At 53.3% G+C, this 17135-nt stretch overlaps 1 protein-coding gene across 1 annotated transcript; it reads left to right on the top strand.

Moving 5' to 3' along the window:
* The first annotated feature begins 842 nt into the window (after nt 1–842).
* SUMO3 (small ubiquitin like modifier 3) lies at nt 843–13500 on the top strand. Its single transcript, XM_023192973.1, has 4 exons — nt 843–1030; nt 5137–5265; nt 9696–9767; nt 12077–13500. The coding sequence occupies exons 1-4, from the start codon at nt 1010–1012 to the stop codon at nt 12164–12166; spliced, it is 312 nt and encodes a 103-aa protein (XP_023048741.1). The 5' UTR covers nt 843–1009; the 3' UTR covers nt 12167–13500.
* The last annotated feature ends 3635 nt before the right edge of the window (nt 13501–17135 follow it).

Raw genomic sequence — 17135 nt, forward strand, 5'->3', positions numbered from 1 at the left:
CCGCCACGCCCCGGCTGGCACCACCCTGGCACTCCTGAGGGACGCAGGGGTGTCCGCCCTCATGTCGGTTCCATCCGAGGCCCTGGGATCACAGACAAGGAGGCCGGGGCTGGCCGGGCATCCCAGGAATGGCGCCCGCAAGGCCCAGGAGGCCGTCCGGCCGGCCTAGCGCTCCAGCGCGTTTCCCGCGTCCACGCGGTCCCCGTTCCGCCGGCACTGACGGCGTCCAGCCTGGGTTTGCCCGCGCTCGGCGACGGGGCTGCCTGGCCCAGCTCGGCGCCGCTCACCAGCGCTGACCTGGGGGTGGTGTGACCTCAGTTTCTTCATAGGAAAAACGGGTCTTCTCGAGGACGGGTGTGGAGGGCCCGGGGCATCCCTGCAGGAGCGTTGGCCGAAGGACCCGGCCTGGGGCTGACAGGAACCCTCGGCTGCAGGGAAGCGCGTGGCGCCCCCAACCGTCTAGGTTGCTGGCCCGATTCGCCCGGCCTCCGCGGACGGGACCCCGCGGGCCGCCTTCTCCGCTCTGGCCGCGGCTCCCGAGAGGGAACATCACCCCCCGAGGCTTCCCTCCTCCGCCCCAGGTCCCCGCGCCCCCGGCCTCACTTCCTGGCGCACCAGGAACGCGGCCCCCAGGAAAGGACTCGGGGCCCGGGCGGGGAGGCGGGCAGGGGTCCCCAAGGCCCGGAGGCCCCGTACGCGATCCTGGCCCGCGTACCACAGCACCCTAGGGCGTCCGCACCCGCCGGGGTCGCGCGGGACCCGCCCCGTGACGCATCTCCAACCGCCCGGAGCCGCGGCCCGGCCAGCGCGCGCCCGACGCCCCGGGGAGCGCGCCTCGTGCACGCGCGCCGCCACGTGACCCCGTGCCGGCCAACGGGCGCGCCGGGATTTGGGGGATAAAGCGCGGCCCCGCGCACAGTTGCGGCGGGAGAGCGGCGGGGCCGAGAGCGTGACTCGCCTGCTCCGCGCTGCTTCCCCCGCGCCGCCTGCCCGCGCCGCCCGCGCAGCCATGTCCGAGGAGAAGCCCAAGGTAAGCGCGGCGCCCCCGCCCGCACGCGCGGCCATCGCGGGCGTCCCGGGCGCCTCCGCCGCCGCGCGCCACTCTCGCGGCCCTAGAAGACCGCGGCTTCCACGGGGACCCGCGCCCAGGCCTGCGGCGCCGCCCGCGCTCCCGCCCCTCCCCCGCTCCCGTCCGGCCGCGCCGCTCCCCTCCCCCGCCCGGCGGCGCTCGGCGGCGCGCCCCGCCTCCAGTTCGGCTCCGCCCCCAGCCTGACTCCACCCCCAGCCAGACTCCGCCCCAGCCAGACTCCGCCCCCAGCCCGACTCCGCCTCTCCTTGCCCCCTCTCGCCCCCCGCCCCCCCGCCCCCTGTAGCGCCCTGCCCCTAAGTGGGTCCGCCCAAGACGGGCCCCGCCCCGAAGCGCGCTGTGCCGCGAGCTCAGTCCCCGCCGGGCCTGGCCACGCCCCCGCTCCACGCCCATCTGCTCCGCAGCTGGGAAGGCGCGCGCCTAGCGTCTCCTAGACCGCCGGGTGTCGGGCCCCGCGCTGCTCCTGCCGAGCGCTGCGCCCTCGGATCCCGCCCCGGCAGTGTCCCCGAGGTGTCTTTGCGTGATCCTCTCCTGAGTCATTGCTGGGCGGGGTCGCCTTCTCCCCCCGCATCGCCCTGGGTGCGGGGTCCTGTGTCAAGTGCACGGCGTCGGCTCAGGAATAAGCGTCTGGGGTTACCCCCGAGGGTCGCGCTCAGGGGCCTGGCCCCTGTGAGCAGCGCTGCCGTCCTTCCAGGGCGCCCATCACGCCCCCGGTATTCACCCACTTCTCCACACCGCGTCCTGGCCATCGCGTCCCCCAGTGTGCGCCCATCCCTCTCCTTCGTGTCTCCCCGGTCGTGCCCCCAGTGTGCACCCACCCATCCCATCGCGCCTCGTGTGCACCCACCGCCTCTCCATCGCGTCCTCCGGTGTGCGCCTACCCCTCCCCATCGCGTACCCCGGTGTGCGCCCACCCCCACATCACGCCGCCCTTGGTGTGTGCCCACTCATCCCCATCATGCCCCCCGGTGTGCGCCCACTCCTCCCCATCACCCCGCCGCGATGTGCACCCACCCCTCCCCATCACGCCCCCTATGGGGTGTGCCCACCCCTTCCCATCATGCCCCACTGTGTGCGCCCACCTCTCCCCATTGCGCCTCCCCTGCCATGCGCACCCACCCCTCCTTATCCAGCCTTGGGTGTGCCTTAGTTTCCCCCATTGCTACGCTGGGGTGTGCATCCTTCCAGTCTCAGTCCTGGGGTATGCACCCTTCATTCAGGTGCACTGGCCATTCCTTCTTGGGAGGGTCCTTAGTCGCCGGCTCCAGTGTTCATAAAAAGAGAACCTTTCCGAAGCCCTTGGTGTGCAGTCTTGGCCTCTATGTTACATCCTAGTGGAAGATGACTAGAGCTGAAGGCTCTGTAAGGAGGCTGTCTCTGATACTGGCCTGGTCCTGGAGGTGACCACCCTCCCTTTACAGATGAGGGTGGAGGCTCAGTGCCAGACACTGGCGGAAACTGGGATGGAACCGTCCGGAACCATGGTTGTGGCCTCTGTGGAAGTCTGCACTCTGCTTGCTGTGGTCAGACTCCAAGGAAACCTCCCCTATCCAGATGGCATTTGGAGTGACCTTTGCTTTTTACATTTTGACTCCAGTGAAGTCAAAATTCTCCCACCCAGGGGTTGTTTGAATATTTAAATACTTGTTAAAACTAGGCCAAATATAAATGTCCTTTCTTTATGTTTTCATAGGTGGCTTCCTCTTAATGAAGAGTACATGTAATAAAATACGTATGATACTCATTTTCTCAGCAGCGTTTACACTTAGCTCTGCCATGTGGTCAACCTCAGGCTCCAATTCCGTTGAAAACACTTGTTTAATTCCAGAATGACTGAGTGGCTGCCACCTCACAGGCCCTGCTCCTGGTGGGTCCCCTCAGCCCATGTGGGAGCAGCTCTCCCCTCTGGAGCTCTGAGGAAGGGGAAGAGGTGGACTCTGGGGCCCACTGGTGCTGGAAAGAAGAGCTTTTGGGTCAGGCAGGAGAATGTTCTGACTTCCCTGGATAGCTGAGGCGGAGGATTGACTAGCAAATTGAGGCCCATGTTTTTAGGGCTTCAATTTTTAACTCACGAGTTCACTTGCTTATTAGGAATTTGCCAAGGGTGTGGGACAGACCGACATTCCTGGTGTCTGTCTGTTTGGAGCAGAGGCACTGTGGCCGACCCTGCCCTGCCCCAGCCTCTCCTGGGGCTGCAGCCATTACCCTGTGGGGACACGTGTGGGCCCTGCATCTGTGCCTTTGAACACACTCATATCTTCCTTCCCTAAAGAAGCCAGTGCATCCTCATGCCTGGGGAAGTGAAGGGGGCTCATGCAGGGGTCCCCACTTCCATCCTGCCTGGAGCTGTTTGCATGCTCTTCTCTCCTAGGCCAGTTTTCCCTGCGCTGGAGGCCACATTCGGGATGGGGGGATGGGGGTGTGCCAGCTCACCACTCAGGCTGTCGCCAAGCCACCGGCATCTGGGAGTGGGCAAGGGTGTTTGGCCCAAGACTGGAGTTGGGGAGTGAGTGCCGCCCCAGGACCCGCACCTTCAGGTTCGCAGCTGGAGCCTCTCACTGCCAGGGCCCCTTGCCGGCCACTCTAGCTCCCTTGACAGAGCACCATACCTCCCCAGGGTCTCCAGGAACCAAGCATGGGGGCAGTCCCTGGGTTCACCCTCAGGTGAGCCTTCTACATCCCACTCCCTGTATTTAGGCATCGCTGGGACAGTTGTCCCTCTCCGAGCCAGGGAAGGTAAGGAGAAGTGGAGAGAAAAGGCATGTAACGTACAGTGCTCCCTGCGGGCAGCAGCTAAGCATGGGGGGAAAGGGTACCAGGATGCTCCAGACTTGACTTTCAGAGTGAGCCGGAGGGCCCTGCCTCATTGCTTCACTCACAAACGACTTTATCCCAGCAGGGCAGGCCGGCCACAACTCAAAATGCATTTTCAAGCAACAAGACATCCCAGTTGTGCCATTGTTGAGTAGCTTCAGGCATGGCATGAATTAAAAAATAAAAAGTACCACCTACTGCCGCTCAGATGGGGCAGTTTGAAACTAGAAAGTACTCGGAAGTGGCTTCCCTCACATTTGCTGATGTCAGGGCAGCGAGAAGGAGGCTGGCTGCCTGCTGTGGGAAGTGGCCGTCCTCAGTTGGATTCCAGAAGTCACCACTTGAATGTCCCACAGGGTTTCTCTGAGTCACAAATGTTTTCTTCTGATTTTGGTTTCTTTCACTAATGCTATATAGCTGTGTGAGTTTTAGATATGTGTTTTTACTGATTTCATAAGAATTTTTTAAAAACAGAGATGGGGTCTTGCTATGTTGCCCAGGCTGGTCTCAAACTCCTGGACTCAAGCCATCCTTTCATGTCAGCTTCCCAAAGTACTGGGATAACAGGTGTGAGCCACCGTGCCCAGCCTACAAGAATAACTTTAAAATAAAGATGGATTTTCAGGCCAGGTGCGGTGGCTCAAGCCTGTAATCCCAGCACTTTGGGAGGCCGAGACGGGCGGATCACGAGGTCAGGAGATCAGGACCATCCTGGCTAACAAGGTGAAACCCCATCTCTACTAAAAAATACAAAAAAATAGCCGGGCGAGGTGGCGGGCGCCTGTAATCCCAGCTACTCTGGAGGCTGAGGCAGGAGAATGGCGTGAACCCGGGAGGCGGAGCTTGCAGTGAGCTGAGATCTGGCCACTGCACTCCAGCCTGGGTGACAGAGCGAGACTCCGTGTCAAAAAAAAAAAAAAAAAAAAAAAAGAAAAGAAAGGTGGATTCTGATTTTTCCCTAGACTTATTAAACAGGTTTTTTTCTTTGAATTAACAATGTCAGAGGACCGTAGACTTGCATTGTTTTGCACATGAATGCTTAACAAGTGGAAGTTAAAAATAAATTCTGTGTAAAAATAAAACCATCACGAGTGACTCTGAATTGCTGGAGAATTTTAAGAATTAGGTTGGTTTTAATGACTTTAGAAAGCCAACAATTACCTAAAGACTTGCCCTTTCAAGTCGCGGTTATTTTGAGATACAGTTTTGAGGCCAGTCTCCGGTGTCTTCTGCAGGAAGGCGTGAAGACAGAGAACGACCACATCAACCTGAAGGTAGCCGGGCAGGACGGCTCCGTGGTGCAGTTCAAGATCAAGAGGCACACGCCACTGAGCAAGCTGATGAAGGCGTACTGCGAGAGGCAGGTGCGGCGCCTCGCTCCCCAACGGGGCCTCCCCACGTGCGCACTGCTCCTGTGTGCGCCAGGCATCCCCAGAGCACGAGTGTCGGGGCTGGACCCAGATGTAGCCGCTCGAGGTGCCCTCTTCATGGATGGGCAGGCGGGGGCTTGTGCTGTAAACCTGGCCTAGGCTGGGCTTGCTGACTGTGTCCCCCATGGCCTTTTATGAGGTGGAGGGACCTAGAGGCTCAGAAAATGTGGTGGGTTTTTCTTCCTGATAAGGCGGCTGCCCAGGGTGCTGTGCTGTCCATGGGGTACTGACATCTGTGAAGTCTGTGACGCTGAAGGCTCTTGGGGGCCCTGCTCAGATCTGGCCATTCTGGGGCTGCAGGTGGCGTGTGCCCCATGCTGCTGTCACCCCGTCCTCACGTATGAGCTGGCGTGGCCCTGAAGAAACACTGCCCTCATCTGCAGTGTGGTTTTCCATTTTGTTAGGAAGGGCAAGAAAGCTCATGATTCGTTCACCTGCTTCCTCAGTTTCAGGATAATGAGCTGCCTCACTGGCAGTGCCCAGCTGGGTGGATGCCTTCTGGCTGCTGTGTGTGACTTGGTGTGTGTGTGTCTGTTGTTCTTGGTAATGCTGTGGAGGACTCACCCTGGGCCAGGGGGTCCCTCGCTAAGCCACTCCTATGGGCCCGGCCCTGCAGCCATGTGCTCTTCCCCAGGGAGCCCTGCTTGCCTGAGTGGGACCTAGAGGCTGCTTTTCTTCAGCTGCTCTGAAAATACAGCAACTTGTTGCCCTTTTATTTTACTCTTTTGCCTGTGGATTTTCAGTTAGATTTCCTCCTATTTCCCTCTCACTTTGGATACCCTGCTCGTAGGGGCAGTCACTGGCGACCACCTTGCACTCTTCATTGACAAGCAGACCCTCTGACTTCCTTTCTTCGTGTTTGCTGAGGGCAGATCTTACTTTCACCTGCGAAAGGTGAGACTGAGCATCCAGACACGCAGGCTCTGGTCTTCCCAGCAGAGTGAGTGGCCCCGTGATCCAGCCTCTGCCGGGTCCTGGACCCTGGCCCTTGTTGGAGTTTGTGCTGCCTGGGCTGGTGGCCACATTCTCCCCTGCGCCGCGGGATGGCAGGTGTGTGGGGCCGTGTACATGTGGTGGGGGCTCTGCCCTTCCCGCTGCTCTTCCGGGGCTCCCCTCCTGCCCCACCTGCACTGCTGCTTGTGAGGCTGGCTACTCAGCCGTGGTCCAGGGCCCCCTGTTCAAATCCTAGAGGTTCTCTCTTGGTGTTTCCTGGATTAGTCCTCTCCCTTTTGTGTTTTGTGGTGGAGTACATCCTCCAGGGTCTTCTCAGAACAGGCACAGAAGGGTAGCGTCTTTGAGACACTGCATGGCTGAACGTGACTTTTGCTTTTATAAACCTTCTCGCTTCAGTATGTGGCTGCACGCAGTATTCTTGGTTGAAACTCTTTTTTTTTCTTGCAGAGATCAGCCATGAGAATAGCTCCCAATGTTAAAAGTGAAAAGTTTACCAGGCATGGTAGTTTATGCATGTAATCCCAGCACTTTGGGAGGCTGATGTGGGAGGATCATCTGAGGTCAGGAGTTCAAGACCAGCCTGGGCAACACAGGGAGACCCTGTCTCTACGAAACATTAAAAAGATTAGCCAGGTGTGGTGGTGCAAGCCTGTAGTCCCAGCTACTCAGGAGGCTAAGGTGGCAGGATTGTTTGAGCCCAGGAGGTAGAGGCTGCAGGGAGCTGAGGTCGTATCACTGCTGCAGCCTGGGTGACAGAGCAAGACTCTGTCTCAAAGGAAAAAAAAAAAAAAAAAAGTGAGAAGTTCAGTGGATTCTGATTCTCTGTGCTTTGTTTGTAACTTAGTTTTTCTCTGGAAGTATCTGGGACCATATTCTGGCATTCCAGTGTGCCTCAGAGGTGGGTGATTTTATCACGCATGCTGCTGGGTACTTTATGGGTCTGGACATTTATTTTTATTCAAGAAATATGCCCTATGTTAGTTCTTTGATAACTTGTGTCCTTCTGCACACTCTGGTCCCTCTTTTTGGAGTTCCTGTTCCTCCTGCTGCTAATTGTCCTAGTTTACATTTGATAATTTCTCTCCCATTTTGCTTTGGGCTTTATTATTGCTGTTGGTCTCCTTTCCGGGAGGTCATTTCAACTTTATCTTTCCACTCTCTGTGGACATTCTCATCTCTGTCGTGATTTTTAATTTCCAGAAGTTCTTTTCTCTTTCTGTTCTTTGAGTGTTCTTTTTTTCTCAGTAGCAGTTTGTTTTTTTTGAGACGGTCTCGCTCTGTCCCCCAAGTTGGAGCACAGTGGTGTGATCATGGTTCACTGCAGCCTTGACCCCGGGGCTCAAGTGACCCACCCACCTCAGCCTCCCGAGTAGGTGGGACTACAGGTACACGCCACCACACCTGGCTAATTTTTTTATTTTGTGGAGATGGGGTCTCCCTATGTGGTTCAGGTTGGTCTCGAATTCCTGGGCTCAAGCGATACTCCTGCTTGTGTCTCCCAAAGTGCTGGGATTACAGGTGTGAGCCACCATACCCATCCTCAGTAGCAATCGATTGTTTTCTGAAGGTAGTAGTATTTTTCCCTTCCCATAGAACTTGAATTGTGAGTGTAGGTGTGCGTGGTGTGTATGTCCATGTCTGTGTGCATGTGTGTGAATGTGTGGGGGTGTGTGCATGTGTGGGCCTGTGTTGGGAGCGTTCTCCTGCCTCCTTCCTGTTCGTTCTCCTCTGTGCTCCTCCCCTCGTCTCCTCTGTGGGCTGCTGCACAGTGAGCCTTACCCTGACTGCTGTCATGCAGGCTGACTTGTGTGCAAGCATGGAGCACTGAGAAGCTGGTGAGAAGCCATGTACATGGATGGCTTTGCTGCCAGGGCTGTGTATCCCTGGGGTGACCTGTCTGGATTGTGGGTTCTGGAAGCACCCACATGCTAAGTTTGAGAGTTGAGTCCTCCAGTCTCCGGCCAGCCTCCTGGGGGCACATCTGGAGGGGAGAGGGGACTTGGCGCGCAGCGCTGGGGGCATGTGCTTCCATGGGCCTGTTTTTGTCCTACGCCTGGAGCTCTGCACCCACCTCTTCAGAAAGCAGACCTCCTGTGTGCTGCCGTGAGAGGCACAGGGTTGTGGGGGTCCTGCTGGAAGTCTGCATGTGAACTTCCAGGCAGCTGTTCAGAATCAGCTGCCTGCCACACAGGCTGGGGTGTGCCCAGTCCCTCCGCCCCAGGATCCTAATCCAGTGTCCATCAGACCAGCAGTGTCCACGCCTCAGTAGCCTCTGGCCCAGCCCAGCATTGACATCTCTGCCCATCCCTGCTCCCATTTTCTTTGTCCTTGCTGTTTGTGCCTTTCTGATTTACGTCATTTCAGTGGGGTTTCAGGAGGGAGCAGAGATGCACGTTTTAACCCCGTTTGTCCTGTTTCGGTTAAATCAGAACTGCTTGTTGAGGAAATGTCTCTGCCTCGACCACGTTTCTTCATTCCCTCAGGACACAGAAAGGCTACGTGCTCTCTTTCCTGCTGCCCTCCACAAGGCCAAAGTCATGGTGGCGACTGCTCCCTGGCCTCATGCAGCCTTCTTATCTGTCCCTCATTGGCACACAACCTGTTCCTTGCTGAGAACTTTGTAAAGGGGGAAGATGGTGGTGCCAGCATTGTAGAATTTCTACTCCGCTTCTGGAAGGAAATGGGAGGGATGACCAAGGACAGGTCAGGGCACCAGGACAGAGAAGATTCAGTGTTTGAATTGACCATTTCACACAGTCACTGCACTGAGAAACTTTGAGCCACTGCACTGAGAAACTTTGATTGAAAAGCTAGCTGCTGGAAGATCAGTATTCACCCGGCGGCTCACTTGCCCTGCCCTGGCACATCACCAATGCTAGTCCAGCCTTTTTCCTGCTGAGGGATGCATCCTCTCTTCAGAGACCTCCTGGCTGACGGCTGTCTGAGCCAGCATCACTGTGACAGGTTACCTTTCCTCACCTGGGTTTCGTAAGTTAAGAAAGTGGATTTTGGAGGCAGATGAGTTTGGATGTTAGTCTAGGATATCTCTTGTTTTCTCGTGTTTGAATGTTAAGTCTGCTTTCCTTCTGCCATGGACAACTTAGCTATCTGCTTTGAAACTGAACTGACACTGAGTTGGCTTTAAGAAGTTCCCAGTATACAGTGGTGTAACAAAACCCGGGTTGAAAATGAGCTGTTTTAGCCCATCAGAGAGATGGTAGAAAAGTGGGTTCTGCAAGCAGTGGTGTCAGGCACTGCGTGAAAGAGATTGTAGGCCCACTGGTGAATTTTTAATACTGAATTGGATCATAAATCTGCATATCAGAATGCTGATACTTGGATTAAAATATTTGATTTTTGAATTAAGCTGTATCTGGACATGTTTAATGGCGACCGCTTTTCCTTTTCAGGGTTTGTCAATGAGACAGATTAGATTCAGGTTTGACGGGCAGCCAATTAATGAAACCGACACTCCAGCACAGGTATGGAGCTGGCTTTGCGTGGTTCCAGGGCGACTTCCGATTTGCGTTGGGTAACTGCCATTTGGGATATGCTTATTTGAGAATCGTAGATGGGAGCTCATACAGAATGCCTTCCTTTTTTTCCTTAATGATATTGATTATTAGATTATTTATTTTTTCAAATTTTAGATTTAAATTTTCAAATGAGAGAACTGCTTTGCAGACATCATTCTTTTTTTTTTTGAGATGGAGTCTTGCTCTGTCACCCAGGCTGGTTGCAGTGGCCGGATCTTGGCTCACTGCAAGCTCCACCTCCTGGGTTCACGCCATTCTCCTGCCTCAGTCTCCCCAGTAGCTGGGACTGCAGGTGCCCGCCACCTCGCCTGGCTAGTTTTTTTGTATTTTTCAGTAGAGACGGGGTTTCACTGGGTTAGCCAGGATGGTCTCAATCTCCTGATCTCGTGATCCGGCCGTCTTGGCCTCCCAAAGTGCTAGGATTACAGGCTTGAGTCACCGCGCCCGGCCCCAGACATCATTCTTGCTGTTTGGAGATGGAGTGAGTGCTGGGCCCGTCCTCACTGTTAGGGAAGCGGGGGTGTGAGGACCACTCAGTGGCCCCTTCCTGCCCATCCTCTGGACACTTGCAGTTGTAGCCCATGTGCAGCTCAGGGGCCGACTGGATTCTTGTGCCCTTTAAGTAACTTGCACAAGTGACGTGAGTGGGCAGAATGTGCCATCACACCTGATCATCCGTCTGCACAGGTTGCTTCTCTCACGTACCTGTCACATGCCGAAATGAATGAGATTTCATATATCACATGGCAGGGCATCATATTGTCGTGGAAAGAGCTTTGGACTTGGAAACAGACTTTTTTTTTTTTGAGATGGAGTCTCGCTCTGTCACCCAGGCTGGAGTGCAGTGGCGCGAACTTGGCTCACTGCAGGCTCTGCCTCCCGGGTTCATGCCATTCTCCTGCCCCAGCCTCCCGAGTAGCTAGGACTACAGGCGCCCGCCACTGCGCCTAATTTTTTTGTACTTTTAGTAGAGACGGGGTTTCACCATGTTAGCCAGGATGGTCTTGATCTCCTGACCTCGCCCACCTCGGCCTCCCAAAGTGCTGGGATTACAGGCATAAGCCACTGCACCTGGCCGAAACAGACTTTTTTTAAACACTTGGTTCAAGTTACAGCTCTTGTCATTTGTCAGGTGATGGCCGTGTGACCAAGAGTCACTTCATCCTTTGGAGGCTCAGTTTTGTCTGTCTGTAAATGGAGCTTTTTCTCCCTTTCAAAGTTGTGAGAATCCACTGGAGTGTTTTATGTGGAAATATTTTTGCAAAACATTTAGTATTTTAAACATTTAATATTCAGTATTTAATAAATATTGAAAACATCTTTGCAATAAGTATCCATTTCTAGCTACTTTACGAAATCTACACACTGCTAAGAAGTGGCAGCTCTGGGAGTGTTCACCAGGGAGAGGCTGCTGAGAGCAGCTGAGCGGAGGGGGCCTTGTGGAGTCTCCAGGACTTGACCGGGAGTCAGGGGGCAGGCTGTGGACAGGTTGACCAAGAGGCAGAGGGAGCCCTGCCTGGGGGCTCTCCCTCCGGCTGGTAGTGTCGGTGGCAGGGTGAGGGTGGCCAACAGCCCCGATGGGACTTCTTTCCATTTGGGAGCATGACTGCTTCCAGCCTTGCTGAGTCTCTGTAGGAACTGGCAGAAGCTTCCTCTTGCTCAGAGGATGGAAGATGATCAGGGTGGGTGTTTTGCGCCCACTGTGTCGGGAGGAGAGAGGTGAGCGGGGGTGTTTCACCACCTTGCCTGGGCTTTGAATGGGGAGGGGCGGGAGAAGCCAGCCGCGGACCCTCACTTGGTGGGCCCTTCTGTGAGCTGGGGGCTGTGGCTTTCATGGCATGGTCCCCCGCACTTGGTATAAAGCACATGGCTCCCGCGGGTCCTAGGACTCAGTGCTGCTAATCACATGTTCTTAAGTAGAATCTGATTTTGTGTAATTTTTCAGTAAGAATTTTAGACATTTCAGTTTATCTTCTAGACTCGGTTTTTCTCTCAGTTAACATTTTAGGTGTGAATCTGCTTTTGTGAGTTTTGTTAGGGGAAGCTTGCTGAACCGTAACGGCTGTGGTGAGCACATAGCAATGCCTCTTCCATGTGTGCTGAGCTGCAGTGAGGGGACGGACAGGAGCCAAGGTGGGATCAGGTGATGTCGCTAGTGTCAGGGAACACTCATGCCAGGGGGATCTTCCCACTCTCTGATGAAAACTAACAAGCTCCCCTCTCTCTCGGTGTGCCTGCTGTGACAACCCTGACAGCTGGAGATGGAGGACGAGGACACCATCGACGTGTTCCAGCAGCAGACAGGAGGTGTGCCGGAGAGCAGCCTGGCAGGGCGTGGTTTCTAGAGGGCCCGTCCCCAGCCCGGGCCGTCCGTCCTCGCATTGCTGTTGAATGGTGAGCACATGACCATGCTGACCACAAAGGCGTCTGCGGAATCTCGAGGACATTCACCACAATGATTTTCCTCTCTCTGATGTACTTCAAGTGCAACTCGAAACTATATCTGCAGGGATGAATCTGTAACTTAAATTGGGCCAATCAGAATTGTTATCTTTGTTCAGGTAGAATGAGTTGCAAGGTATTTTGGGTTTTTTTGTGTATTCATTTGTGTTTTTCTCCCTACCTAAAACATTTTTTAACCCCAGAATTATAGCCTGAATGTTCGCTTTTAGTCTGGCCAGGGATTTGACTCCTGAGTTGCTGCCCCTCCCCCGCTCACTCCAGTCACACAGAGAATTGATGCTTCCCGCAGTGGTGGTGTGGCTCTTGGACAGGTAACGGGGGGGCAAGGTGGGTAGGGAGGATAGACTGTCACTTGCTGTTATAGGCACAGGTGATTAAAATGCTAAATATTGCAAATGTATGCTTTGTCAGTATATGGAAAAGTTGAAGGGAAAATACTGGAATGCTTCTTCAAAGGTTAAAAAATAACTGGGTCCTTTGGTAATTTGGCCCCACGTGCTCTCTGGCCCTCAAGCATGTAATCTCGGGGTCTGAGGCCCAGGACCCACCCCCCTGCCACCCCTCCCACCCCACTCCCTGCTCAGTACCTGGCATTGGTACACAAGCAAGGATTGGCACAACCAAAATTGGCTTTTCTCTTCCTCTTAATATTGAAGAAATTCCCACATTTCTCATTTGGTAATGGTGTTGTGGCCTCAGATTTCTTCCAGTATTTGCTTCTGATGAATAATTATGGTCTATACATAAAAAAGTAAGATTAAGTATTGCTGAATTTGCAGTTACGTTGTCGTGTAAAAGAGTTACTTCCAAGTGTGGTTACAAATGAACCCATGGAATGATGACTTCATGTTCTTCTCGTGGGTTTGTGCCGTGCTGCTTTCCAAATATGTATTGAATTTATGCATTAGTCTGGTGATTTCAGTTCTGTGAAATATTTTGGGATCTATACCAATTAAACATTTTCATAGTTCCGCCTACCGTCCTTCCCTGAGGCTCCATTGCTGCTTGGTGGCCATTCTCTGCCTTTTTATAGTCACCTGAACAACCACCCATTATCTCTTGCTTGCTTGAAATCTTGCTGAAATGTTCTCATTTCCTGTTTGCTGTATGGGCTCGGGTGGGATGTTTGTTGGCTCTGTTGTGTTTATTCACCAATTTGTACATTATTTGTTGTCCTTTACTACTGTAAACAGTAAATATAGTTTGGTATTCTGTCTCTTGGCTTCTACTAAACACTGCATTTGAAGGTTGGGGCGTACCGGTACGGTTCAGTGTTTGAATTGACCATTCCGTGTGGCCACTGCATGGAGAAACTTTGATTGAAAAGCTAGCCGCTGGAAGGTTAGTATTCACCCAGCGGCTCATTTCCCCTCCCCTGGCACATCAACAATGCTAGTCCAGCCTTTTTCCTGCTGAGGGATGTAGCCTCTCCTCAGAGACCTCCTGGCTGATGGCTGTATGAACCAGCATCACTGTGACAGGTTACCCTTCCTCTCCTGGGTTTCATATGTAAAGAAAGGGTGGATTTTAGAGGCAGATGAGCTTGGGTGTTAGTCTAGGACATCTCTCGTTTTCTGGTGTTTGAATGTAAGTCAGCTTTCCTTCTGCCATGGACAACTTACCTATCTGCTTTGAAATGGAACTGACATTGATTTGGCTTTTAAGAATTTCCCAGTATGCAATGGTGTAACAAAACCCAGCTTGAAAATGAGCTGTTTTAGCCCATCACTTGAGTGAACCCAAGGTGAAGAAAGATGGGCATCTGTGGAGATGGAATACGTGATTCACTTGCACCAGGAAGAGTGCAGATTAAGGCACACTACAGAGACGGGGACATCCACCAGATTCCCTAGGCAGCCTGAGGCCAGGGGGCTGCCAAAATCCATGAGGAAAGGGATGTGTCTCAGGCACCATAGGTTAGATGAGAATAATGGCCAGGAGCATATGTGGATGTATTAGGGCAGTGCTGCTTGAACTTCCATCCACAACACCTCACAGCAGAAGAACCAGCAGGATGTTTTTAAAAATTTTTAGAGATGGGGGTCTCACTATATTGCTGTATTAGTGCATCGTCACATTACTATGAAGAACTGCCTGAGACTGTGGTAATTTATAAAGAAAAGAGGTTTAATGGACTCATAGTTCTGTAGGCTGTACAGGAAGCATGGCTAGGGAGGCCTCAGGAAACTCATGGCAGAAGAGGAAGGAGGCACGTCTTACATGGTTGGAGCAGGAGGGAGATGCCACACACTTTTAAACAAGCAGATCTTGTGAGAACTCACCATAACAACAGCAGGGGGAAAATCTGCCCCCATGACCCAGTCACCTCCTACTAGGCCCCTCCTCCAACACTGGGGATTACAATTCAACCATAAGGTTTGGGCATGGACACAAATCCAAACTATAAATTAGTTGCCCAAGCTGATGTCAGACTCCTGGCCTCAAGTGATCCTCCTGCCTCAGCCTCTCAAGTAGTTGGGATTACAGGCGTGAGCCATGGCGCCCAGCAAAGGCATGTTCTTGAGGTTGTCTTTTCTCTGAGATTTATGCGAATTGTGCATTTGGAAAAATAGATTTGTTGGGATTACTATTTTCAAGAACATTATGAGAAACTGAATCTTTGGGTTAAATTGATGCTCCTGGAGGAGAGAGGCCCTATTTATCCTGGCCTATGCCTGGGGTTCCAACTGGAACTTCTTGTTTTTGCACCGAAAGGTTCACATCCCAGGAAACTTGTCATCTTAGCCATGCTGCAGGAGTGCCCAGCTGGAAACGCGTGATGTTCATGGGAAAGCCCCACCGTGTGACATGGGTTAAGCTGTGAGGTCCTTTTTATATTTCAGAACTTTAGTTGCTAAAGATAGAAGGCATTAATTTTATTCTGTACAGTTGGCCTCTCCAGGGTGTGCTGCCATGCAGTATTACACACTGGCTGCTCAGAACCCCTGGGACTCCAGTGCCACTTGATCCAAGTTGAGAGTTGCACGAGTTAGCCGATTAAAATACAGGATGCCCAGTTAAACTTGAATTTCATATAAGGAACTGAGCGATGACCATGAAAAGAAATGATGCAGAGAGCCTGGTTCTCTGAAGATAAGGTGGTATAACAGCCCTGTTGAGGGGAGAGACTGCCATCTTATTTCAGCAACTCATATTTTGGACTTTTGTCACTTGAAGCCAAAGTTAATCCTGATAGAAGCTGTAAACCACATTTCTGAAAATTCTGAACACAGTGTTCTCCAGTAAGATGTCTGGAAAAGATTGATAAAATTACGAAAATATCAAGCATATGATGTTATAGTGAGCATCACGGCATTGACAGTAATGCTTATTGCCCGTATTTCCCATAAGTGGAAAAGGGGAGATGCTTTCCTTTAGTAGCACTGGACAGAAACGCCTTGGGGTGTGGGGTGCTGCCTGATTACAGAGAGAGCAGCTCTTGAATGGGGGAGGAAACACCTCCATTGTGACTTTTTGCACATTGCATTTGCACAAATTACTCTCTGAAACAGTCTCAAAGAACGATGTCAATTTTATACAGCACTGTGGTCATCTGAAAAGATAGAGGTAGACTGAAATTTTGAATTTTAGGGAATTTTCCTACAATATGCATACTGGTGAAGTTTGCATTGTTAAATTTCATTTGATTTGACAAATCCGTATTAAGAGTATATGGTGTCCAGGTACAGAGGCTGCCCCAGAAACAAGACAGAAGTAGGCAGAGACCCTTGGCTCTCATGGAACACGGTTTTGGTTAGAAGCAACAGATAAGGGTAATAAATGTATAGCATGCTGTAAGTTCTACAGTACGGTGTGTTGGGTAGGAGTTGCAGAGAAAAAGGTATGCGGTGAAGGCCGGGTGGTGATGGTCTAGGCCACACTGAAGAGGCAACATTTGAGCAAAGACTGAAAGAGGGTGGGAAGAGTCGGGGACAAGAGCCGCCAGAAGTGTTTCCGGGGTGGGAAAAGTCTGGGACTCTGAACTAGGCCAGGGCAGCTGGAGTGGAGTGAGAGGGACGGAGGGTCTGGGAGGAAGGCGGGGTGGCCCAAGGCAGAGCAAAGCACTGCAGAACTTCAGCTTTACAGAGTGAAATAGGCGGAGCAGCGTGTGAATATGATCAGACTTCTTTTACAGGGATCATCTGCAATGCTGGAAAGGAAAAGACAGATGAAGAGGTTATTGCAACAAACAGCCAGGCAAGAGATGCAGACTTTTTTTCTTGCACAGGTGTGTGTGTATATACATCCTTGCACTGGACAGCCACGAAGCACTCACTGTGAAGTGAGTAAGGATGTGGGTTCAAATCGCTCACCTATTCACAGCGGGTCAATCGGGAAAGCACACCCACTCAGTACAGCCATTATGGGAAAATGGCTCGCTCCTTACAGGATCCTCAACTGTGGAAAGGCCGGGAGCCCACGCAGGTCGCTGGGGAGTCTCTCAGCACCCCAGGGGCTCGGGCAGGGACCTGAGCCGCGCCCTCCCTCCCGGGGGTGCCCTGGGGTCGAGGCTGCCCAGCGGAGCCGGCGGCTGTCTCCCGCGGAGTAGAAGGTGCTGGACCCGAACTCCAGCGGAGCCGCACAACACGTGGAGAAAACGCGCCAGGACAGCCAACCTTCCCACCTTTTCAAACCTGAAACCCGGCCGGTCGCGGGCGGTTGGAACCTTCAGTGCAGACCAGCGCCCAGCGCCTCAGGCGCCTTGTTCCCAGTCCCCGACCGCCCCGCGACCTCCATCTCGTCTCCGCCCTCCCTCCCCAACCTCAAACGCCGTCCTCCCGCCCTTCGGCAGCGCGCTGCTGGCACAGAACAGGCAGCGCACACACTAGAACAGGCGCCACCGTTCAGGAA

The sequence above is a fragment of the Piliocolobus tephrosceles genome, chromosome 19 (assembly GCF_002776525.5).
Source record: "Piliocolobus tephrosceles isolate RC106 chromosome 19, ASM277652v3, whole genome shotgun sequence".
Taxonomy (NCBI): Eukaryota; Metazoa; Chordata; class Mammalia; order Primates; family Cercopithecidae; genus Piliocolobus; species Piliocolobus tephrosceles.

What these genes read in the sequence shown, in the direction of transcription:
- SUMO3 (XM_023192973.1), top strand. Translation starts at nt 1,010, where the DNA reads ATGTCCGAGGAGAAGCCCAAG. An exon ending in TGTCCGAGGAGAAGCCCAAG is followed by an intron (nt 1,031 to 5,136) that starts GTAAGCGCGGCG and finishes TGTCTTCTGCAG; the next exon opens with GAAGGCGTGAAGACAGAGAA. An exon ending in AGGCGTACTGCGAGAGGCAG is followed by an intron (nt 5,266 to 9,695) that starts GTGCGGCGCCTC and finishes TTTCCTTTTCAG; the next exon opens with GGTTTGTCAATGAGACAGAT.